Source organism: Podarcis liolepis (assembly GCF_965112155.1).
Source record: "Podarcis liolepis genome assembly, chromosome: 6".
Classification (NCBI taxonomy): Eukaryota; Metazoa; Chordata; class Lepidosauria; order Squamata; family Lacertidae; genus Podarcis; species Podarcis liolepis.
This window is the reverse complement of record NC_139559.1, coordinates 70,655,274-70,681,541: the sequence shown is the minus strand read 5'-3', so window position 1 is coordinate 70,681,541 and position 26,268 is coordinate 70,655,274. Positions and strand designations below refer to the sequence as shown.

The 26,268-nt window shown below is 42.6% G+C and overlaps 1 protein-coding gene across 1 annotated transcript; it reads left to right on the top strand.

Annotated features, from left to right (window-relative positions):
- The first annotated feature begins 401 nt into the window (after nt 1-401).
- On the top strand, nt 402-24,834 carry SELENOF (selenoprotein F). Its single transcript, XM_083511280.1, has 5 exons — nt 402-554; nt 2,591-2,758; nt 19,093-19,156; nt 23,247-23,296; nt 23,888-24,834. The coding sequence occupies exons 1-5, from the start codon at nt 486-488 to the stop codon at nt 24,017-24,019; spliced, it is 483 nt and encodes a 160-aa protein (XP_083367406.1). The 5' UTR covers nt 402-485; the 3' UTR covers nt 24,020-24,834.
- The last annotated feature ends 1,434 nt before the right edge of the window (nt 24,835-26,268 follow it).

Below are 26,268 nucleotides of genomic sequence, written 5' to 3'. Positions count from 1 at the left end.
GCCGAGCGCGCCGCCGGGCCCGCCTTTCGCCGCTACGAAGCCTAGCCCCGCCCAGGGACGTTTGGAGCTCCGATTGGGCGGCTTTTCGTCCCGAAAGCCCGGCCGCTTCCACCCCACCCCCCACCCCCGCCCCGAAGGGATTGGATGGTGCGAAAGGGCCGTTCGTCGCGGTCTCATTGGCCGAGCTCCTTTGCTCCTTTTCCCGTGTTCCGTAGCGCAAGAGGCCCCCGCTCGGGTGTTTGCGGAACTGCCTGACAAGAAACCCCTCAGATTATAAAAGGTTTTGAAGCGGCCCACCACCAACACATAGACACCCCAGGTCTTCCCCTTCTTACTTTTCTTAGAAGTCATCTTGATAGTTATGGGAGCGCCTCAGCGACACTTTACTGTTTCCTTCCGATCAGGCGGGGCTTTAGACGCCTTGCCGGTTGGAGGGGGGCTATCAAGGCATTTCCGTTGATGCCGTCGTCGGTTGGGGCGCCAACATGGCGGTGGGGAAAGGAGCGATGGGGTTCGGGCGTTGCTGGGTGTGGCTGCTGGCGGCGTTGCAGGCGGTAAGGGGAGTCTTAAAATGGGGGGTCGGAAGCGACGGGACTCCGCGTGAGGGAGTGGACGGAACCGTGAGGAGACACGGAGTCACTTTGACCCAAAACCAGACCAGGCCTGTCTGCCTGCTTGTCGTGGCACCTGGGACCATGGCCGTAGCCGGGATTTTTGTTAGTGGGGGGCAGGCCTTTTGTTAGGGGGGGAAGAACCTCAGTTAGCTATGTATTTTTATGGATTTTAAGGGGGGCAGCTGCTCCTCCTTGCCCCCACCCCACCCCTCGGCTACGCCCAAGCGTGAGACATCTGTTTCTGAATAAACAGCCGCAGGTTCAAACTGCGGATTTGTTCCCCTTGGTTTTCTCACCTTCCACCGTGCGGGAGCGCTAGATTAAAGAAAACAATTGTGTGTGTGCATATATACATGGGTGCAGCGCGGGGGCAAACCCTCAAAAATTATTGAACAAACTGTGGTTCTGCCCCCTCAAAAAAGGCAGAAGCAACAGGCGATTTGGGCGAACGCAACAATTTTTTCAGCCTTCCCCCAAAAAACCTACACCCATGTATATATAGATATCTCCCTGGTTTAACTGGCCGTCCTTTTCTCTCCCCCTTGAAATGTTAGCCTCGCTGCAGATCGTGTATTAGAAAGCTTATGCCGTGGCTGATATGCGAGTGTGTGCAATAACCTAGAAACACGCCCCATGGAAGGCTCAAGCCAGTAGGAGTTACCAATGTAACCCGTAATGGCTGAGATTCAAGTCTACGTGTTACAAACAGGATATGAAAGCGAGGAGCTTAATGGCAGCTTAAACCGAGGTTATGGACGCAACAACAGAATGTCTGGGCGCACTTTTTTATAACTAGAATACAAAGCTGGAAATGAATGAACTGCAACTAAAATACTATGTTCATTTTTCATGTGCTCTAGTCCTTCCCCTGTCCACCCCCCCCCTAATATTCTTAAGGGGGCTTTTCTCTAGTCTTCAGAGCAAAGCTGGAAGCTGGGAAGCAGGGAAAAAAGTCCTCCTTTTCTTCCATTGCTGTTTTTAATCTGAAATCTTAGACGCAGTACTGCTCCTGGAACTCAGAAACAGATTGCGCTAATGAAATTTCCAGTTGCAAAATGCACCTAGAACAATGGGAGTTTCGAACACTGCGTGTTACGTTCTAAGAGACCCAGGTTCGAAGCCCTTCTTAGCTATAAAGCTCACTCAGCATAGCCAGCTTTGCAGTGTGGGGTGATTTGTTTATTTTTAATCGTAAGTTCATCGGTTAAAAAACGAATGGATGCCAATTCTGAATATGACATTGAGCAAAGTTGAAATCTCTGGACATTTTGTGTTTTTAAAATAGACCTTACACTCCGCCCTCATCATCAGCTGTCATGATACTATAGACATCAATGACACTTGTGAAGATTGTAAGGCATTAGTGCCTGTTTTTGAAATGAGAAAAAAATAAGAACAAAGTATCCATTTAGTTTAGCAATTTGGAGTAGCTGTTAAACCAAAATGTCAACATTACCTGTCTTTCTTTTGCTCTCCTCTAGCTCTGTGAAGAGTTACCACAAATTTGTAATAAGTGTTAACTGTACAGTTTAATATTATGTTAATCCATAATAAGGGGGTTGTCAAAAGCCTGTTTTCTTGACTGTCTTCAACTTGTAACACCATGCACTCATTCACCTATTTTAATAATTTACAGCACTTTAAATGCACTTTTTCTTGGAAGTAATTCACATTGTGTCCCCGGGGGCCTAAATCAAACTTGTATTTAGCATTGTCACTGTAATACATTATATTTCTATTTATGTTTATGGCTAGCATTTAGGTATGCACTTTGTGCTGTTTTGTTTTACAGTTTGTGATCTTACTTTGTATATATCTTCAGCTATGTGCCATTGCATAGATTTTTCAGTGATGAAGTGAGCTCAACTCCTTAAAGAAAAAGCTGTGTTATGAAGTGATGGTTTGTTACACTTTAGAATGGTATGGTTGTAGATTCAGATTTTAAAGTGAATTGTGCAAATCTTAATTGCTTTTAGGCATCAGTATATGGAGCAGAATTATCATCAGAGGCCTGCAGAGAGCTGGGCTTCTCCAGTAACTTGCTGTGCAGTTCTTGTGACCTTCTTAGCCAGTTTGGCTTAAATCAGCTAGATCCATTCTGCAGAAAGTGCTGCCAAGAAGAAGCCCAGTCTGAAACCAGAAAGGTAGGTTGAATAATTAGATTTGAAGACCTGGACTATTATTTAACACATTCATGTGTTAACATGAATGAATTCCAGACCTAAAGCTAATTGTTTTATTGTATTTTTTAGCAGCCATTTTAATACCGGTTGTTGACATGGTTCTTCTGTTAATGTTATCTGTGATTGAGTCCCTTAATTCATGAACGTCACAACCCTCTCTTACCTTCTGTCTGCTCTCCATCTTGAAAAATTGAGGTATACTGCAGGCTTGAACAGAAGGGAAATGCACAATTAGTGAGGGGAAGGGTGGGCAGTTTCACAAATGCAGAAATGTTAGTGTTATATTACTGACTTTTGGTAAAGGGGTTTGTTTTAGTATTATAATTACGTATTTGTCAGTTTATATACTGCTTTACTGCCAAGATGGGTGGGGGAACTTGGAAAAGCTCCAGCTCCCTGATCATTTTCCTTCCCACCCCTTGTGTGGTGTGTATGTGTGTAGTTTGTTGTCTCTACAATATTCTTTCTGAGCTGTTGTGATCAGAACCAGACGCAGTAAATCCAAATCTGGTCACACCATAAATTTATATAAAGGCATTGGGATACTGGCAGTTTTATGCCTTGCACAAAATGTGAAGAGTTCTTGTTCTCTTTGTACTGTTTTGTTGAAAACAACCACCACCCATAACTCTGTGTGGGGCCAAGTGAGGCTCCATTTTCAATTCATAATGCTGTACTTTCTGTACCTATACTTATTGGTTCCAATGTAGATACATAATAGCATTCATCAATACGCAGACCCCATGATATAATAATTAGCATCCACTTTGCAATATAGATGGAAATTGACATTCCTATTCACATGATGTAGTTAAAGAAGGCTCCATCAGAAGCCCTGCATCCAAATATGCATTGCCATAAAAGTGTGCAGATGTCTGTCCACATCGATCTGCACATGGGGTTCCAAATTGAGTAATGGAGTCTTTGCACAGAAGCGACCTTCCTGTACATACATCCTGTGCTGGACTGACCAAGCAATATTTGCAATAGATGTAGTGTCTAAAAGGATTGTATTGCTCGGGTTAATATCTGCAAAATAAACCTCCACAAAGTTAATGAGTCCAATGGGTCTGATTTATACTTTGGGAAATCTATTCTTATTTTGAAATTTCCAAATGTTTGTTGAACAGTTTTACAAAAAGTAATCAACTTTGAGAGCATCAGAAATACCTTGGATAAGCATTTTTTTAAAGTCTTGCTGTTATATGAGCAAGGAATAGAGGTTGAAACCATCAGGCTGTTAAGACTTAATGAAGCCACTGGTTCTAGAACACCAACTGACTGGAAATTTTTTTGTTACAGTACATAGTATTTTGTGCTTTTGAAGGAATTTTGGGAAATGTTTTATGAAAATTTTACTGCTTGCAGACTCTACAGGCTGCTATCATGGAATTACAGAAATCTTGGGAATATATTTGTATTTTTTGCCTAAAATTGGTACTGCACAAATATTAAAATTGCACACGGCATATAATCTAAGAAGAAAGACCTGCACATTAAGAAAGGAAAGAGGATTCTAATCTTGCAGCTCAAACAGTCTGTGGAGATGTTTTCCCCAAAAGGATTTGGGAAGCTATAGGTAATTGTAAATAATTATTTCAAATATGGAATCCGAAATAGCTTCCTGTGCTAGAAAGTATATAGAATATTCATTCATTCACACTTCTATGGAAGTAGCTGTTCAGAAAAGTAATTGAATCAAATACTAGAGATGCTCATTGGGTATGTTTTAAAAAACCCTTTTAAATCCTTGGTGTTAAACCCCAATACTATTAAACTAAAATATCCATAGGCTAGAATTCATTTTGCAGAAAGTGAACAGGAAGCAAATGGGGAGCGGCAAAGGAGGGTTTGGGCCCAGAAAACACATGTCCTCTGATGCCAACTTCTGTCACCAACCCCAGGATCACTTCAACAGCAAACTGGGGCTGCCCCTTCACAAACCAGAAGTGGCATGTGAATTGGACTTGGAAGATGCATTCCCTCTGACTCCAATTCTCCACCCTGCTATCAGTGACGACAAAGTACAGCTGCTCTTCTGCTAACATAGAAAAAATGACAGTATGCAAGTTGAGGGGGGAATGAGCTAATCTGAAGAATTTTTCCGTTTTAAATTGCTGCAATAATTGCATTTCCCGTGGATTTTCACGCGTGCTCTCTCCTCTTCTACTTGTATACATCGTCATTTAAGCAGCAGTCATTTAGCTAGGGTGTGTGTGTCCCAATTTATTCCCACTGAGAATCAACAACATCGCTTTATACAAGACTAACCTTCTAATTTTAGTAGATAAGTTCTCCATATTCATTATACTGAGGGTGCCCTTTGGGTATTCCTGTTGATTCAGGGAAGGTCTTCAATCAAGTGCCCTTCAATTGTATGCTCAGTGTTTCAGAAATCCTCTGCTCCAGGGAGCAACATTTGTCATGAAGAACTTATTTATAGAGACTTCAGAGCTGCATTACTTACAAATGGAAGCTTCTCTGAATATTTTATCTTGAAAAGAGGCATGAGACTAGACTATCTGCCATCTTCATTATTTTCAAGAATTGAATCCTGACAGTTTTTATCAAACAAATGTCCTGTGAGCAACAGAAGGAAATACTGGCCTTTGCAGATAATCTAGTGTTGCTTTATATCCAAATGCCTTCATTTAATTCAGATGTGGGGATCTTAGCTAGAATCACTGCATTGTTGGGTGCAACTTCAACTCATTCAGTTTCAGAATGAGTTGTTTTGATTAGAAAGAAGAATTAAGTTTGAGCAAACAGTTATTCATACTTATTCATCCCTTTTTACCACGGGCATACCAATTCATTTGGCATACTTGGCATGGCAAGCATCCCTCTCTCCTCTCTTGAGGACTCTGAGGAATCCAGTGTACAGAGCTTCCTTGCTTCCTGTTCCTCTTGTGGATTACTTCCGTTTCTTTTGGTAATTTTCTTTTTTCTCTCTCCCCATCCACTTCCTACATACCAACCCCTGAGGGCCACCAGTTTTTCATGCCAAAGGTCTGAACTGATGGCTTACAGAGGGATGTTTTTCTCCCCGCTGGCTGCTCCCACCTGCATTTCTCATCTTTATTCTAGAACAAAATCAGTGGATACAGAGACTGCTATGCATGCACACACCCCTCTGACCAACCAAATCACAGCATAAGTGCTCCTATGTTGCACATTGGGGGCAATTTTGGGACTGGAAATTGCCACCACATATTTTTGCTCTGACTATTTCCAGGAGCGCTTTAGGAAATTTTGAAAGAACAAGCATGTCGTGGTAGCAGTAACGACAACAGTGCGACTTTGTTCCAGAGAACAGCATGCTTTACAAATGGTGAACAGTCGGGACTTTAAGGTTAATCAAAACGGATGACTGAGAGCATGCAAGTGCATTTCTGCTGACCTTTCACACTCCCTGACTCCCATGCCTCTCTGGGTTGGTCCTCCATTCCGCTCTGTGAACTGTATTGTTTTAAGAAGGTTTTAAAACAAATCACGTTTGACTTGAAAGAGGCCTTGCTAAGTGCTAATTCAATAAAGTTGATGATATGAGGTCAGGCTGGTCAGAGCAAGCATCAAGAGAGTAACAAGCATAATTAACACTCTTACAAATTGAGTAAGAGAGGATATTTCTTACAAGAGTCCATTGTTTCATGACAGCTACGGTTGCTGAAGTGGCTTCTTACATGGGCTTGCTGTAATTTATCAAATACTCAAGCAGAGCACCCTAATGTGCCCGACTGGACCCTTGTGGTCCCATCCAGTTCTGTGATTCTATGACTTGGAGATGGGGGCGGGTAGGAGAGAAGGAGGAATTGGAGAAGAAAAATGCTTTGTTCTCATCATGAGAATCATCCTTCTCCCACTTCTGCTGCCTGAAGATTAACTGCAGCTCTAGTCACCGCCAAAAGAAGGATGAGTTCAGGTTACAGAAGCAAAAGATGGCAAAGGAGCTGTTCTGATCATTTATGATCACTCTCAGAGAACTAGGAAGTGCTTTTTAGGGACACAGCAGACGAGTTCTTCAGGAACTACAGTGAGAGCAGCAGCAGAGACTGCTGGCTACCAGTTGAGGCTGCTGATCTGCTTGTTAGCAAACCAGTCCTCCGAAGCTGCATTGTATGATTTGTGTGATTCACACGACTGTCTGTGAGGAGCATGAGAAGGGAAGACAGACTTATCTCTCTTCCGGTATGAGACTGTAAAACTGTACTTTCTTTTTTACGCGGTGGGTTCTTCTGCTCTCGGAGCTGAGAGGGAGCACCATGATTGTTTGTCTGTATATTCTGTAAATAAATTAGTAGTTTAGAACTACAATGTCTCTAACTTCTTGCTGTGTTAAGCCAGAAGTACAGTAAGCCAGTTCTTACTGTACACCAGCTGGCGTAGGTCGCTGGGAGCGCCCTAGAGAAGAAGGGAATGCCTTTTCCAGAGCTATGTTCACCAGGCTGAATTAGTTCTGTGGATCATTGCCATAATTTCTTTTTTTAAAAAAAAATGTTATAAATTTATAAATAATAATTGTAAAACTATCGGGTAAATCTTAGCTGTCCTAAATATGTTTACTTGAAAGTCATTTCTGCTGTGCTGAGTAGAACGTTCTTCCTTATGAGTGGGCTTGGCTTGCCTTTTATGCTAAGGCTTAACTTGTCAGAGAGCTGTTCACCTAGGCCTAGTTCACATGGCCTTGGCTTACTGAGAACATGGAGTTCATAGTACTTTGGCCTTCTCATGACTTTTTTGCTGCCACACTAGGCCATAGTTTAGCTTAGCATGTCATCTGAACCAGGCTCTTGGTTAAGCACTCTTCTTTGACTACAGCTTGTGCTAAGTCAAGAGTTAACCACTAGTCCCAGTTTGGACAACACATGATGTGATAAACCTTGGCTTGACTTAGCACAGCAGCACAAACCTCATGGAGGCTTTCAGCTGTAAATCTTTTTAATAAATGAAATCCTCCAGCACACTTTTGAGAAATAATTGACAATACTAATATTTGAAGAAATTATTCTTCCATGGAAAGAGATAATGGGTTGTGTTCAGCGTAGCACTAAGTAAATCCTTGTTCTAGCAGAGAGACTTCCACTTGCCCACTAGGACTTCTGCACCCTCCTTCTCCCTCTCTCAATTTTTTTTCTGGGGGGGTTACCTGAGCCCTTTGGATCAGATCTGAGAATGCAAGGGGAGGGTACACATGATGGGGGAGGAGAGGGAGCAAAGCCCTGCTGTGTAAGCAGAAGTTGCATTTGCACAAGGATTTAATTGAATACAGTCCTAAGGTTTTTAAATGAAAAAGTGTTTATTTCAAATACTTGTTTGACCACCCTTCATCACTAAGCAGTCCCAGAGTGCACCATATGGAAACTGTTAAAGACCAATAAAAGCAATTATACCACGGAGATAAGAGTTCCTCAAAAAGCAGATTTAAAGTAAACTATTACAGTCGTACCTTGGAAATCGAATGGAATCCGTTCCGGAAGTCTGGTCAACTTCAGAAATGTTCAGAAACCAAAGTGCAGCTTCTGATTGGCAGCAGGAAGCTCCTGCAGCCAATTAGAAGCCCCGTCAGATGTACGACTTCCAAAAATAGTTCACAAACCGGAAAAGTCACTTTGGGGTTTGTGGCGTTCAGGAGCCAAAATGTTCGAGAACTAAGCTGTTTGGAAACCAAGGTATTTGATTACATTTGTAAGGTTTTCAAGAAAATATAAGCCTTCCAAACAAAAAGCAAGGTACAGTTAAATCCATACTTGCTACTATGAATTATTTGGATGACTGCAGGTTCAAGGCCTATCTGCCCTGTACTTCATTTCCACTCTGTTTTTGTATTTGTACCAAATATGCCCCATTCCAGTGATCTGTGCATATGAACAGGCTTCCTCACATGTGCTTTGTGAAGAAATGTGGGCATAAATCACATGCATACTTGAGTGTCTCCATATTCTTGTACAACTAATTGCACTTAATGCCACATAGGACTGCAGCTGGATTGAGATGTTGACCCTGTAAGTACTAGCAATTTTCCATTAATGTTAGTGAAGGCAAGGCTTTATCCTCTTATACTGAAATGCCCTTTGCTCCTTGCAAAGAAGAAAACATTGCAGGAGCAATAAACAGTTACAAAGTATTGTCCTAACACTGGCAAATTTGCTCCAAACAATGCACTGACGACTTTCAGCGTCCGGAAATCCTGTATCCAATTTCAGACTAATTCAGAAAGTTGCTTTAGCAGCATTACTTTAGACAGCTGCACGTTGTAAGCCTCGCTCTCACCAGTGCAGAATGATGCTGGTTTCTGAAACACGGAAAGATGAAATGGAGGCGAAGGTAACTGTGCATGAAATTGTAGTAGTAGAAGAAATTGCCAACATTTTGCAGTTGCTGAAAATAGCTGCACTTAGGAGTGTCTGTTACCCTATATCATCTGATTGAATCAAAGAAGCTTGTGTCCTTAATTGCAGGTAAATATGATTGTTAGGAGAAGCCAGGCGCTCTTATGTTTTGGTTATGAATTGTACTAAAGTTGCATATAAAAATGCATAGTGCTCCTAAATCTGTAGAACCCAGTGAAGCAATTTTGCAAAGCTATTACATACCATTGTCAGCAACATCTCTTATTTACTAAATTATCACTTTGTGTTTTTGTAAAAACGGGAAGATTTCCACCAAAAAAACAGCAATCTAAAGATATTCCAAGTCAACTTTTACAAATAGTGTTTTTTCTTAAAACCGAGTGATGTCGTTGTGCAGGTGGCTGCTGTCATCTCCACTTTCATGGATGGCAAACAAGAACTTAAGGGCCTTGCTTGAGTTTTTGGGGACAACAGCCCTAGCAGAGCTATATGAGAAAGGGTTGTAGCTCAGCTAATGGTCATTGGCTGCATTTGGACATCACAACAAATCACTTTTGTGGTGCGTGGTTCCCATTCTGGCTCCCATGCTTTCCTCCTCCCCCATCTCCCCCAGCACAGCCACTTTGGTTGAAATATGCCTAGTTCAAACCATGGTTTATGAAGCAGACTCATTTCAACAAACCAAGCTTATATAAAAACATAACAAAACCGCAAACCTTAAAAAGCTTCCCTGTACAGGGCTGCCTTCAGATGTCTCCTAAATGTTATATAATTACTCATCTCCTTGACATCTGAAGGGAGGGCATTCCACAGGGTGGGCGCCACTACCGAGAAGGCCCTCTTCCTGGTTCCCTGTAGCTTTACTTCTTGCAATGTGGAACCGCCAAAAGGCCCTTGGTGTGTCTGGGCTGAACAATTGGGGGGGGGGGGAGATACTCCTTCAAAAATACTGGGCCGAGGCCATTTAGGGCTTAAAAGGTCAGCACCAACACTTTGAATTGTGCTCAGAAACGTACTGGGAGCCAATATAGGTCTTTGAAGACCAGTGTTATGTGGTCTTGGCAGCCATTCCCAGTCACTAGTTTAGCTGCTGCATTCTGGAGTCATTGTAGTTTCTGAGTCACCTTCAAAGATAGCCCCACTTGAAGCGCATTGCAGTAGTCCAAACGGGAGATAACCAGATAAATATGGTTATGTCCCTGGCTAATTGGGAATCAGAAGCAAATACTTATTGACTCTATCACAGCTGCACTGGTGGTCAAGGCAGGAACATGGAACAGCAGAGAGAGGCTAGTCTTGCTCCCATCATGATAAATCATTGTTTATTGTGATGTCTGAATTACATACTGAGAGCAATCAAATGGTGTTGATGCATATGTGAGCTGAGCCTTTGAGCAACCTGGAGTTGATCTAGGTGATCCAACATGCTTTTCATAAGGGCCCAGTCTTGGGTATGACTTATAACACTTGATGAACTAGTTCACAGTAGCTGTCATTTTTCTGTTGCAAATTTTTATCCAGGTGGTGGTGTACTAATGAAGAGCAATTTATCAGGCTTCTGAATTGAATGGGGATCCTTAATCTCGTAAAGGGGATAGCAGCGCTCGTGGAGTGGTGGCAGAACTTAGCATGAGCTTGTCCCCACAAATGTGTAGTTCTTACACATAAGTAGCATGCCTGAGCTGGGCTGTGTACGCCACAGAAACTTAATAGAAGATATGTGTGCCTCTTTCCTTTTTGGCACAGCATTCATCTCCTTAAGAACGATCTCTTAAGTAGCATCCCACCAAGCAATAAATAATAAGGTTTTTTTGGCAGGCGCAAATGCTCTGAATAACCCATGGCAAAACAAGTAATCTTAAAGGGAAGTCTAATTTTGGAAAACGGAACATAAATTAACCGGGGGGGTGGGGTGGACTACAAAACCAACAGTCCTGACTTAAATGGCTGTTGGTTAAGTTGGAGGAAGTTTCTTAATACGAGGGTTCTTTTTAGGAAATTGCCATTCTGCAACCTTTTATAGAGGGAAACACTATTTTATAAGGTGCAAGATATTGACATTTATTGGGAGGATAATGCTCATTGCTGTTGTTTTAACTTTTGATAAGTGTATTTAGGGGGTTGCCTGTACTACAGTAGAGCCAGAAAAATATGAAACAAAGCTAACAGAAGATGGTCGGGCCTGGTGGACTGAACCCCTAACTTTGGTATTTTTTATTTAGTTACTGAATTTCCTTCCTTTCAAAGGAGACCAGGGTAGCAATTTTTCTATTCATATGGCTTCAGGTACTAGTGGCTTTTGGGCCAAGAGGAGTGTTACAGTCATTGGTCAGAATCCCAGTGGTTTGGTCTGATCCTTCACATGGAGCTTTCAGTTACCTCTTCGGTTAGAAGCCTTCCTCCCCAAAGTTTGGACAGCATTATGGGGTGGCACCCCATGAGGTGCAACAGCCTGCTGCCACAATGAAATATAATCACTGCTGGTATGTGGGGAGGACAGTTTGATCACAGCTATACTGTCAGGGGTCCTTTACCTTTTTATATATATAGAATATACAGTCGTACCTTTGCATACATATCCCTCTGGATATGTAATCTTCAGGTTACAGCCGCAGCAAACCCGGAAGTGTATACTTCCAGGTTTCACCGCGTGCGCATGCACAGATGCGCTCAATTGCGCAGAAGCACACCTCTACGTAATTTTCGGGGTGCGAACAGACCCCCGGAACGAATTAATATTGTATCCGGAGGGTCCACTGTATATAGAATACAGCCTATGTCCTGTGTCTGCAGCATCTGGATTTTAAGTTACCTTATACAGTGGTACCTCTGGTTAAGAACTTAATTCGTTTCAGAGGTCTGTTCTTAACCTGAAACTGTTCTTAACCTGAAGCACCACTTTAGCTAACGGGGGCCTCCTGCTGCCGCCGCACCGCCACTGCCCGATTTCTGTTCTCATCCTGAAGCAAAGTTCTTAGCCCAAGTACTATTTCTGGGTTAGCGGAGTCTGTAACCTGAAGCATCTGTAACCCGAGGTACCACTGTATTTTCCCTCCCTCCCCACCCCAGTCTTAATCATTCTCGATTTAGGAAGATGGTTCTGATGTTGATGTAACAATTCTTTAACACGTTGGTGGTTTTAAAATATTTTTCCTTTTATGCATTAGTCAGCAGTCAGATTAGTGTGATGTCTTCCTTGAGCTTGCTTTCCAGGGAGATTTGTGCTGCAGGGTATGCCTGAAGCTAACTTGCTTGCTGCGCTTGGAACTGTGACATTTGGTCGGTTGTTCAGCTCTGTGGACCAAGGCTCTCCAGATAATTGCAGAAGAGCTCAAGGAAACAAGAATGCCAGTAAAAATGAATCCCTCTTCCCTTTCTTAGATATATATTTTAGGCAACTTTCAATTTCTTGCCTTCATTTCACTGGAAATATAGAATATGAAGATGTAAAAGGTTCAGTATTAGGGTTGCCATACGTCCAGAATTTACCAGACATAGCCGGAATACAGCTGTTTCTGGGTGGAAATCGCTTAAATGTCCAGGAAAATCCGGACGTATGGTGTTTTTGGCAATTTCCCTTAAAAATAGCTCCAATTTTGCCAAAACTCTTGTGTCCGGATTTCTACTTTTTGAACTACGGGAACCCAACTCAGTATAGATATAACGTGGCCAAATCCCAAGAGAACAAGGACATGGTTCTTCCTCTTCCCTACACAGTTTCCTCTTACAGCTTTTGCTCTAAGAGTTCTGCAACCGAAGACAGCTGGCTTTTCAAGCTGAATGACAGCCTCTTTCTTTGGTGGCAGAAAGAGCAGCAGGGAAATGGAAAGCAAAGTTCTGGCTCTGAGTGTGTTCTCTCATATGCACATGTACACTCCTTTAAACCTTACACATAATGCTGCTTGTCTCGGGCAGTTAACTGAGCTGTCAGACTTGTTCCCCTGTTGGACATGTTCACATCCTTGCGACTTTTTTTTAAAAAAAAAAGTGGGAGAGGTGTTGCCTGTTTGCTGGAACCCTATTCAGTTCTTTCATGTTCTCCTGTATGCACACACTTCTCAGAAAAGGGCAGAGGGAGCCAGAATGGACGGTTGCCATTTGCATTCTGCTTTTTCCATAATGCAGTGCTAATGGCAACTGCCCTTTTGTATATTCTCTGGCCTTAGAGCTACAGGAGTTAAACTGCCTGCAGAGGAAAAGAACACACTGGAGCCACTTTCAAAAGCAGTGCTAGGAAGACCCTTCTGTTTGCTCACCCAAAATATCTCTATTGAGAGCACCAGGGCAGCACCTGTGGGTGTTTCTCATAATGGTGGGAAGTTGGCAACTTTGGGGTGGGGGGCACTGTGGAATGGGATCATGGCAGCAGACCCCAGAGTGCCAGAAAAGCATATGAAGGGGTGGGGTGGGGTGTGGAAAATGTGGGATTTAAGCAACGCATGTAAGCAGAAAAATTGCTCCCCATCCTACCAAGGCTAATATGCCAGTATATAAAAATCCTTTTTACAATAACTTGATAAATCCACTTTTCCTGTAACTATTCACTTTCAAAAACCTATTTTGTGTAGCAAAGAGATAAAAGAGGTAGAAATATTTGAACGGCGTGGATCTTTGAGAATAACTTTATCTGGGTTGCCATGCAGTTCAGAGGAATTGATAATAGAATGCATTTAGTGCTTTGGGCTGATTTTACTTTGAGTGACCTGATTTCACTTCATTTTAAAGTCTGTTTCATTCTGTTACACTAATTAAAATGCAGCTGTCAGCTTTAAGGATTTTGACTTTTATTTTTAGTTCTATGCAGCCTTTATGTCTCTGGGCTACTGCCAGAGGCTCTATCAAAGTAGTGGTAATTGTTCATTGGGCCAGATTCTCATCTTGCTCATGACAGTATCAATTGATAATGATCCTTCTCCCCCCCTCCAGTTTTCCCCAGTTGTCATATCATTATTACAAATGAAACTTTGGAATTTTATTCAGTATTTGCCTGGTGTGACCATTGCAGCTGGGAGTAAATCATGGATTTTGGGTATTCATATAGCTTCATTTTATCTGGCTTATGGATAAAATGAAGAACACCTAAAAACATAGAAAAAATAATAAGTAAAAAAACAATTATGCAACTCCCCCCATTTGTCTCTGTTTGCCTGCTCTTTCCCAGAAACCAAAATGGTAGCTCCTTTGGTAACGGCTTGTCTTTTATTTTACATACTAGCCATATATTTACCAGAATTTTAGTCAGGAGGTTTTCATGCTAACCAAAACCGATGAAAGTTGGAGTCCAGCAACATATGGAAGGCTAAAGTTCTTTAATTGATGGGTAAATTCTCAAATGTGTACATATATTTACCCGTACATTTATTTTGTGGATTAATTCAGATAAATGTATGTACTTTCAGTTTCTGAGTGGTAAATGTTGCTTTCCAGTGCTACCTGTTACTTGGCTTACATGCTACTTATTCCTCTGCTAGTATTTTCTGCTTTGCTATTTGGAATTTGAATACGAAATTTGAAATTTTTGCTAATTACGAGGAATGTGGGTGGCGCTGTGGGTTAAACCATAGAGCCTAGGGCTTGCCGATCAGGTCAGCGGTTTGAATCCCCGCAACGGGGTGAGCTCCCGTGTTTTGGTCCCTGCTCCTGCCAACCTAGCAATCCGTGACTGGATCTAATGGTCAGGGGTCCCTTTACCTTTACCTTTACATGGATTCAAGTGGTTTAGAATTATTACTTGGCCTTGACTCTTTGCAAGTATCAATAAAAACTCAAGCTGTCATTTGACAGTGTGAAATACCATTGCAGTTGAAGTCTTGGTTTTTATAAAATAGCTGTCAAATATTTTGTTAATAGTCCAGCATACAGATATAACTTGGAGAATGTTTGACATGATAATTAGCAGAGAAGAATTTTCAGCAGCAAATTGTTGCCAGTAATCCTGAGAAAAGCCAGATAGAAAATTCTCAGCACTAATATTTGTAGACGATACAAATACAAAGGGCATAGAAAGCATTTAGACTCACTCTGGGTCAAATTTGACAGTTTGCTTGTAAATCCAGATGGTGAAATATACCCAGAGAAAGGTTAATTGTTGCTTGTACACTAAGGAGTACTTAGAAATGTCAGAGTATGCGAAAAGCTGAAATAAACATAGAAACCTTAAGTATGACATTGCTTAATCACATGCACAGGAAGATTAAATTCAGCTTACTAAATTAATTCTAACTAGACTCTTGCAGCTGAAACAGCTTCAAATAAAACCTGGAGATAGTTTTATGAAAATTTCTCAAATATATTTGTAGAACTGAAGAAACATAATTATTTTCTCTTGAAGTGGAAGTCCATGCTTACTGATGGTTCACAGAGTTTACTTATTCACAATGAACAGTCTTGTGAACTTCAGTATTTTTTCTTTATTCCACCCTTTTTCATTCCTCTTCTGGAAAGAAGAATTGACTAATGCAGGTCACACAACAAGCACTTCTTCATCCCAGTCGTTAGTCACAATCCACACAATTTTTATGTCAAAATGAAGGACAAAATTTCAGATCTGACTTGAAACTTGGTTTCAACAAAGTTGGCAGTGCTTCAACTTGGGTACCGTATTTTTCGCACCATAACACACACGTAGTTTTTAGAGGAGGAAAATCCGTAGGCATGCCACCCATAGGCATTCCCTCCATAACACGCACAGACATTTCCCCTTACTTTCTAGGAGGAAAAAAGTGAGTGTTATGGTGCAAAAAATACGGTAAATACCAATGCATCAAATACGTAAATGAACAGGCTTACTGAGATTGCTTGCTTTTGCAGACAAACTCTTAACTATCAGAATGATCATGCTCAAAAAGAGTAGATGGCATGGGAATTCTGTCTTAATAATTATGAAAAGTATTGCATGGGCAAACTTTGGTTAATGGCAATAACCATTGTTTCTATTGAAGGTGCTGCTGTGCAATGCCAGGCCAATGATTCATAAGACCACTGCCATCCATGACTTGATCATGGATGGAGGACTTGACCCAGCATGTGTAACAGAGACTTGGTTGGATGAAGCAGATGGGCCTGTCCTTGCTGCTGCTTGTCCACCAGGTTTATCTTATGCACAGCAACCCAGGCCTTGTGGGCGAGGGGGGGAGGGTTGCAGTGATTTTCTTAAAACCAAGTCTCAAGTCATTAGTTTGCACCAGGCGTCCTATTGGGAAGACCCAGTTCCCTGAGTGCATGTTCTGGAAGTTGTGCAATAGGGGCAGTACAGGATTCCTTTTGGTGTACCAACCTCCCCACTGCACCAAGGATTCCCTGTCTGAGCTGCTTCAGGTTGTGGCAGATGTTCTTCTGGAGACACCTAGTTTGGTTGTCCTAGGGGATTTTAACATGCACGCCGACACGACCTTAAAAGGGGCCGCTTAGGACTTTGTGGAAAGCATGGCCTTCATGGGGCTGTCCTGAATAAGTCTGGCTGAACTCCTAGCCACGAACATGCCTTAGACCTGGTGTTCACCTCTATGAATGTTGGTGATCTGACACTAAGTAAAAGTGAATCACTGGGAGCACTGTTATACAGTGGTACCTCGGGTTACATACGCTTCAGGTTACAGACGCCGCTAACTCAGAAATAGTACCTCGGGTTAAGAACTTTGCTTCAGGATAAGAACAGAAATAGTGCTCCGGCAGCAGTGGGAGGCTCCATTAGCTAAAGTGGTGCTTCAGGTTAAGAACAGTTTTAGGTTAGGAGCGGACCTCCGGAACGAATTAAGTACTTAACCTGAGGTACCGCTGTACAGTGGTTCCGCTCCTTCCTCCTGGGCTGTGTTCAGAAAGTGGGGGTGGGGGAGATGAGTGTTCAGACCCCTGGGCTCTCAGTTGTGGGGTGCCTCAGGGTTCTGTCCTCTCCCCTATGCTTTTCAACATCTATATGCAGCCACTGGGAGAGATCATCAGGGGGGTTTGGGCTGGGTGTTCATCAATATGCGGATGATACCCAGCTCTGCCTCTCTTTCTAATAAGAACCAGCGAAGGTCCTGTGTGAGTGTCCGGAGGCGGTTGGAGGATGGATGGTGGCTAACAGATTGAGGTTGAATCCTGACAAGACATACGTACTGTTTTGGGGGGACAGGAGGCGGGCAGGTATGGAGGACTCTCTGGTCCTGAATGGGGTAACTGTGCCCCTGAAGGACCAGTTGCTCAGCCTGGGAGTCATTTTGGACTCACAGCTGTCCATGGAGGCGCAGGTCAATTCTGTGTCCAGGGCAGCTGTCAACCAGCTCCATCTGGTACGCAGGCTGAGACCCTATCTGCCTGTGGACTGTCTCGCCAGAGTGCAGCATGCTCTGGTTATCTCTCGCTTGGACTACTGCAATGCCCTCTTTTTGGGGCTACCTTTGAAGGTCACGCGGAAACTACAACTAATCCAGAATGCAGCAGCTAGACTGGTGACTGGGAGCAGCCGCCAAGACCACATAACACCGGTCTTGAAAGACCTACATTGGCTCCCCGTACATTTCCGAGCACAATTCAAAGTGTTGGTGCTGACCTTTAAAGCCCTAAACAGCCTCGGTCCTGTATACATGAAGGAGCGTCTCCACCCCCCATCGTTCTACCCGAACACTGAGGTCCAACGCCAAGGGCCTTCTGGTGGTTCCCTCACTGTGAGAAGCCAAGTTACAGGGAACCAGGCAGAGGGCCTTCTCGGTAGTGGCGCCTTCCCTGTGGAACACCCTCCCACCAGATGTCAAAGAGAACAACAACTACCAGAGCTTTAGAAGACATTTGAAGGCAGCCCTGTTTAGGGAAGCTTTTAATGTTTGTTGGATTACTGTATTTTAATATTTAATATTTTGTTGGCAGCCGCCTAGAGTGGTTGGGGAAGCCCAGCCAAATGGGTGGGGTATAAATAATAAATTATTATTATTATTATTATTATTATTATTATTATTATTATTATTATTAATCAACCCCAATCTAGAATAAGTTGAGTTGCTCTGCTGGCCCGGCGGTCCCCATTCCACCTCTCAAAAGTGTGGATAAACGATAGAATTGCTGCGCTTCGTGGAATTGTAGAGTTGTAGAGAATTGTAGAGACAGGGACCCCAAGGGGCCTCTATTCCAACCCCTTACAATGCAGGAATCACAACACGGGGAAGCCCTGTGGTGGTGAGGGCCTGAGCCACACTGGGATTCACTGGATTACAGCAGGCCTTATTGCTAAGCCTGCTCCAGGCTGGCATAGCTCAAAGCAGACTTTTGCCTGCCCACACCTGCTGTGAGCAGCGCCACCCCTGCCTGTCGCAGGTTTGGATTGCTCTGTCACTTGCCGGGGGGGGGGGATATTGGTTTCAACAGTAAGTCAGTGCAGCTGACTTTCACTGGATGCGCATCATCACATTTATGAAGATGTAGCTCTTCTTTCTCCATGAAGTTGCACATCTTCTGCTTCATCCAATCGTATAGGTGACTTTGCTTGGCCTGCAGAATGTATTTGTGGTCTGTGAAATGGGAAGTTAACACATAGGTGGTATTCTGGTGGTATTGTGGTCATGCCCTTCAAACAATAACTGACTTAGCAACGCATTTGCTCTAGGAGCATTTAGGCTATCAACGCTGAGTCCTAGATGAATTCATTTTTAGTGAATTATTCTGAACAGTGATGCCACAGAAGCCACCTTCTCAGGTTGGAAAATTGGCAATTCTTCTAAATTTACTTACTTCCCTTCCTAATTTCACTAAAGCCAATAGATGCTGTATTCAGAATAGATTAGGCAGGTCATCATTCTTTCATTAGACTTTGAGTTTTGAATAGCAGAGCGATAATTTTGCAACCCAATAGGAATAAAGGGGTTTCTCAAGTGACACATTACAACCCTCTTATATATACATTAGTTGTGTCATTTGTTCAATTGATTTAGTATTTTCTTCCCTAAATATATTTTTTCTGTTCTTTTGCAGCTCTATGCAGGGGCAATTCTTGAAGTGTGTGGATGAAAATTGGGGAGGTTCCCTCAAGTTCAGGGTAAGTGAATTTGTAATTTGTCCTTTTAGTTATTTAAGAATGATCACCTAAAGGAAGACCTCATTGCACCTGATTTTTTTGCATGGCTCCTGAAGCAAAACCCTGTCCTATTGTGTATATACATAGATATGGCAACTTACTTTTATGTGAAACATATGAACTCCAAGTAATAGGAAAGAGCAGTGGAAAACACATGTCAGATTATATTTTTCCTAGGTGAAGTAAAAATTGAGCTGCTAATTTTTTTAAAGTAGTTGTGTGAAGGTACTTTTCTCTGTTGTTTTCATTAGCCTTTTTTTTGAGCACTTGAGTACATTTTTAACAGACAAGTCATGTGAATGCAAAATGTCACATTCACTTCCTACATTTGGGACTTCATTAACCTTTTTGAACTGAATAAAGCCAGTCATTTCTGACTGGCAGACGTCTTTTTTCCCTGATGGAAGAAGTGGGTGAGATCTTGCTCATCATACTTGGAGGATTGAAACAGAAGCAGGGGAAGGATTAAGGGTGGCAATCCAAGGCCACCAGATTTTCCCCTTTGTCGCGAGTTTTTTCTGTGTGTGCATTATTCATAATGCTTTAAAATACCCACATGTGCATTGCCATGCTTGAAAAGAGAATCTTAATTGAGCAGCTTTAAGTTCTATTCTGCCAACTGACCCATCGTCTGTGATTGATAGGTAGTGGCTTTCCTTTTTTATTTATCAAGTATTTATTTAAAGCAGTGTTTCCCAAACTTGGGTTTCCATGGGTTTTTTGGAGTACAGTTCCCATCCCCCCTGACCATTGGTCCTGCTGGCTAGAGATGATGGGAGTTGTAGTCCAAAAAGTTTGGGGAACACTGATTCAAAGCATTTTTATTCTCTTTGCTGCTTAAAAAAACCAGTAGTAAGATCGTGACTAAGCTCACACTCTAAAAGGCATAATGCACAGGAGCAATCTTTTGTGCAGCTTCTTAAAGTTACAGTTATAACTGCACTTCCTCTCTTTATTTTCAAAGCCAGGGTGATGCTCCTGGAGGTTGCAGCCAGAGAGAGAGGAGTTCCTCACTGCACCCTCCAGGAGGGTCAGCCTTGCCCCATAGCAGCTAGGCTTGAAAAGAGCCTAATTACAGTGGGGGGGAGAGGCAGAGCCAGCTGTGGTGGCACTGCCTTATCAGTCGTACCCCCCTTCCCCCAAAAAATGCCCCCTCTAAAAGCAGCCTCTTGGTGAAGAGGAGGTGTTGGTGTCCCCTCCCACCCTTGTTCCTGATATAGACCTTCCTTCCTGGTGGGTACGTGGGTGCCGGTTTGTGGCTCACCGAAGAACATGTACTGCTGACCTACGGCCTTCCCCAGATGGCTCTAGTAGGTCTGCACAAAATACAGGCGAGGCCCCTTTGCTCCTTAAACTAAGCCTCATTCAGCCCTTTCTTTGTATGATGTGGCTCGTAAGACCTGTCTTCACCCTAATGGGTTCTTCGGCATTTTTTGTGTGGAGCTAACCCCCCGCTTTTCTTTCTATGGGGATGCAGACCATTCCTGCATTCTGCACACCTAAACCAAAATCTTCTTGCATCTCAGCTCTTCCTGTTTGTATAATTTAAGCCACATTTGTAGCTTGTAGGGGGACCAGGCAGCTGCGTTTGCCCTATCTTTCCATAGCCAGGTTGCCAAGACTGTGAGATTACACAGTGGAAATGCTGCTTGTCAGGCTGTAGCTGCCCCTCTTTGCACATTGCAGTTGGTTTTAACCAGTGCTTTTTTTTTCCTTTAAAAAAAATGTTTAGGGGTGTTCTCATTTTCCTACGCATATTGAAATACTGCCTCTCAGTGAAGCCAAACTCAGATTCACAAAGTGTTTAGCGGTATGCGTACCCCCCGGAAAAATGCACTGGTTTTAACTGATGGTGAAAGGTGGATAATAATTATGTTGTTATTTATGGCATTTCTTATTTTAATGCTGATTCTTTTCTGGGGTGGTTTCCTTGCTCTTGTTTCATATGCACACACTCTCGGGGCTAACAAATAGAACTTTAGCGGATAGGTTTTCATCTTGCATCAGTTTTTTCTCTAAGCTTTTGAAGCTCACTCATCCTCAGAAAGCTTCCCATGTTGAGAATATCTCATCAGAAAATGAAACTATAGCAGGTTGTCTGCAGGGTGTTTTTTTAACCAGAAGATGTCTCAATTCATTTTTCACTAGATTTAGAAAGCTGCCAGTGCTACAATATGTCTGATAGTTTAAGTTGACATCAAACATAGCAAAGCTGGTGTTAGATTTCCCCCCGCTACCCTCCTGCTTCATTTTGTTCTCCGCATAGTGTGATCTGTTCTGTCTAACATCATTGCACCACTGAAACAGAAATGTGTCAACAAAGAGGTGTGCACAACTGCTAGAAACACTAAATGCTTTTAGGCCATCATTTGACCAAGCAACTTGCAGCTCACCTGGACAACTTAACAGTGGGCCTCAGGCGAGCAGCTGAGGGATGTGTTCATCTGGCAGCTGCCATAGTGCAGAGCTTTGCAGCTACTGCATAGCTGTCAACTTTCCCTTTTCTTGTGTGGAGTCCTGTTCTGAATAAGGGAATTCCCCTTAAAAAGGGGAAAAGTTGGCCGCTATGATCTATTGTCATACAACAGACATATAGGAAGAAAGAGCAAACATGCAGTGTTCGAAACTCCCATTGTTCTGGGTGCATTTTGCAACAGGGAATTTCATTAGCACAAGCCGTTTCTGAGCTATGGGCACAGTACTGCGCCTAAGATTTCTGATTAAAACTGTAGAGTGGAAGGAAAGGAGGACCTTTTTCTGCCTCCTCACTTCCAGCCCCTCTCTGAAGACTGGAGAAGAGACCCTCTTAAGAATATTAAGGGGGTGGGCAGGGGAAGGACTAGACTATGTGAAAAATGAACATAAGATTTTAGCTGCAGTTCATTCATTTTCAAAAAGAAAATTATAAAAAAGTGTGCCCAGAAATTCCGTTGTTGCGTCCACAACCTCAGCTTAAGGTGCCATTTAGCTCCTAGATTTCATATCTCTATTTCTAACACTGCATACATGCAGGGACAGGAGATAGGGGAGGGCAAATTAAACAGGAATGTGGGACTCTGTTTTTCCATCACACCCTTTTTTTTAAAAAAAAAAAATGAAAGCCTAACCATTAGTCCAGATTGTAGTACAGTTCCGGAGGTCTGTACTTAACCTGAAACTGTTTTTAACCTGAAGCACCACTTTAGCTAATGGGGCCTCTTGTTGCTGCCTCGCCACCGGAGCATGATTTCTGTTCTCATCCTGAAGCAAAGTTCTTAACCTGAGGTAATATTTCTAGGTTAGCGGAGTCTGTAACCTGAAGCATATGTAACCAATGTACTACTGTTTCCAATCTTTCTCCCCGAGGTGGGTCACAACAGTTCAAAGCACAACATTAAAAACTGTTTTTATTTATTTGAAATGCTGGCTGTTTCTGCCTAGTTGCATCTGACATGTGCCTTCTTCAGGTGAGTGAATTAACTCTGGTGGGGGCAAGGGGACACTGAATGGGAAGCAAAATGGCATGTGCACATTTAACAACATTTGCTCCCTTGTAGAACAAGTATTCACTAGAGCTTAGACCACTCGCTGCAGTTTAGCTTCGGTGATCTGTGTATATTAAAAGTCTACCAGCACATCTGGGGTGCCACAAAATAAACCCAGGAAAAGAGTTGTTCAATAAGTGTCTGGTTCTTGTTCCTGCAGATGCTGTCTATATGTGACACAAGTGTGTATTGCAAGTCTGGCCCTACCATAGGATACAAGAAGGCAGCTGCCTTGGGCAGCGGCTGCGAAGGGGCTGGGAGTTTTGCCAAAGTTGTGTCATTGTGTCCTTTGCCTCAAGCACCAAAATGTCTTGAGCCAGCCCTCTGTATTGCCATGACTTGTTCCTATCAGGCGAGAGCAGAGGGCATAATAGGCACTACAATTCCCTTCTGCAATATGGTGAATTTTAGACTACAATTATACATATTTCTGTGTTTCATCTCAACTTTGAATCTTGTTTATAAGGCATGAGAAGAAAGGCTCATTCTGTTTAGAATAATGCTTTCTCTTTGCCTCCACATTCTAGCTTTCGTCAGGAGTGACAAGCCCAAACTGTTCAGGGGACTGCAGATCAAGGTTTGTACTAGTTTCTGTTTTTTTAATATTAATTTAAACCTATCAAATGTTACCTTAGTATTGGATAAAGATGTGAATTGTGCATCTGATGGGTGGAAATTTTCAGTGGAAGGGGACAGCTCAGTTGGCAGACGCTTAATCTCAGGGTTGTGGGTTCAAGTCCCATGTCGGGCGAAAAGATTCCTGCATTGCAGGGGGTTGGACTAGAATGATCCTCGCAGTCCCTTCCAACGCTACAATTCTGTGATCTGCAAATAACTGATTTAGCTTAGTATGGGGAGCACAACAATACTGAGTTTGTACATCAGTCCTGAGTGCATTTTGTCTTTTAAAATAATAGCTATGCTGGTGGCAATTCATTCTGTCTGGAATCAAAGTCTTGCATATAGTAGTCATTGTTTCAGAAAATCACCCTACATAGCTATACATTCAGAATGTATATCCGACCACAGCATTTAATTCAACCTGGAACTTATACTTGAACAATAGCATTAATTCTGAGTTACTTTTGGAAGCAAGAAAGTAAAGGTTGAGCTTGCCAGATGTGTTGAATCCAGGCAGACAGTAACTTTGGATTTCTTTCCTCTGCAGTACGTACGTGGTTCGGACCCCGTACTGAAGCTCTTGGATGACGGTGGGAACATTGCCGAAGAACTGAGTATTCTCAAATGGAATACAGACAGCGTAGAAGAATTCTTAAATGAAAAGCTAGAGCGCCTCTAAAACAAACAAAAAAATCTTGATTATTATGTTTTGGGTTTTTTTAAAGTTTTTATTTCTCACATCATTTTTCATCATGGTAATCTTCTCAGACAAAGTGTGATAAACCCCGGAAATCATTCCAGCTTCTGCATTAATTTCAGAGCCATCCCATACTGTGTGGTGCTCAACATCTTTTAATTAGGAGCTGAAAGCTTCAAGCACAGCACATTTGACAAATTGGCAGGCTGAACAAATGGCCTGTCCTGGTACATTTCAGCTCATCTTAGTGGATGGATATCATTAATGAAATGCTTTGAGACAAATGTAATGCAAATACTGAAATTTGTAATAATTGGGCCATTTATTTTTACTGGCAAAGCCTTATTTGTCAGCTCCCAATAATTGAGATGATTACTCTGCTTTTTTATTTTTTTAATACACTGCCACTCTTTGTACAGCCATGGGAAGTTGGAGCCAAATAATATGTTCTCTGCCTCCCAAAGAGACATCGGTTAGCATCTTTGCATTTTGTATTTCCCAGCTGTCCTTTTTATAGAACCGTTATTTGCAATACTCGTAATGAATGCCTGCTCTGGAAGAAGAAGAAAAAAATCATTTGTAGTCTTGTTCTGAGAGTGGAACTCGTGATCTGCTGTGACTGAAGAATGCTAGGGGAATGCACTTTAATGATGACTACATCTAAAACCTCTAACAGAAGGCATGTGTAGGTCTGAGGTCAGGTGCACTTTCTTGGCACAGTTTAACCTTCATTCAACAGACATGAGTTCCCTGGAGGGGAAAAAGTTGGAGAGGGCAATAAAATCTGTATCACAAAATGTCTGTATCGAATGTCTCATTCTTCAAAACATTTTGCCTGAATGCACTTAAAGGTAACTGTTTTGCTATCGGCCAGTTTATCCAATGATTTTTATCTTGCAGAACTGGGATATCTGTCAAAACGGAATGATAGCTTAAGTATAGAATCCGTTTTTAGCCAGTGATTGTACAGATTCAACATCTTGCTCTGATGATGGCACCGTGCAGTCGGGGTTGCTGGGCTGCAAGTGTTTTAAGTTCTACTGTTTCAAGTCTCTTTTATATTGTACCCAGTGTTAGAAATGGAGATATGAAAGTGAGGAGCTAAATGGCACCTTAAACCGAGGTTGTGGGCACAACAACAGAATGTCCAGGCACACTTTTTTTATAACAAAAATACAAGACTGAAAATGAATGAACAGTGACTAAAATATTACGTTCACTTTTCACATAGTCTAGTCCTTCCCCTGCCCACTCCCCTAATATTCTTAAGAGGGTCTCGTCTCCAGTCTTCAGAGAGGGGCAGGAAGTGAGGAGGCAGAAAAAGGTCCTCCTTTCCTTCCACTCGGCAGTTTTAATCAGAAATTTTAGGCGCAGTACTGTGCCCAGAGCTCAGAAACGGCTCATGCTAATGAAATTCCCTGCCGCAAAATGCGCCCAGAACAATGGGAGTTTCGAACACTGGTTGTTCCTGAAAAAAGCAGGCAACAAACTCGGACTCCACAGTACCCAAAAGAGACTCCGTTGCAAATTTGCTTCTCAAGCGTTGGTTTGAAGTGCTTTCAGTTGCTTGAATGGCTAAAATGTGCCCTCAGCTCTTTCATACATTTTCTTTAAGAGCGTAAGGTGGCTGTGTTGTTGTTTTTAAAAAACAAAAATACTTAAAAGGTGTGAATGCAAGAAACATACACCATACATTTGGCAGCCAAGAGTGGCTAGATCTCTGTGCAGAGCTGCTGCGTGCCTAAATAGGTGCAGGGAGAGAGCAGGAGTGAGTCCGCACTGAGTGGGGATCCTGCTTTTGTACCATAAATACATTGGAGGGGTGTTTAAACCAGGAGAATGGGATGGTCAGCACAAAAGATTTCCCCTTGAACAATGGACACACAACCTCAACACACACACATCCCTAAATCTGTCCTAGGTGTTCCCTCAACCTTCCAGAGAAGATTTTGGGGAGGGGACGGAGCACAAACCCAAGAGAGGAGAGGGAAGTTCTAGTGTGCCATCTTTGCATTTATGAAACACATTAGTTGGATTCCACCCTTGGACTATAGAGTTATAGGAAGCTGAGGGTCTTGCCCAGGAGCAAGAGAGGATGCCTATAGGAAGTCCACAGTCAGAGCATGACGGCAATAGTTGTTCATCAGTGAATGGTTTCAGGAGCATGCTCTGTTCTGCTTTATCCCATGGGCTTAGAAGAGTTTTTATCCTATTTTCCAAAGGTTCTGTCC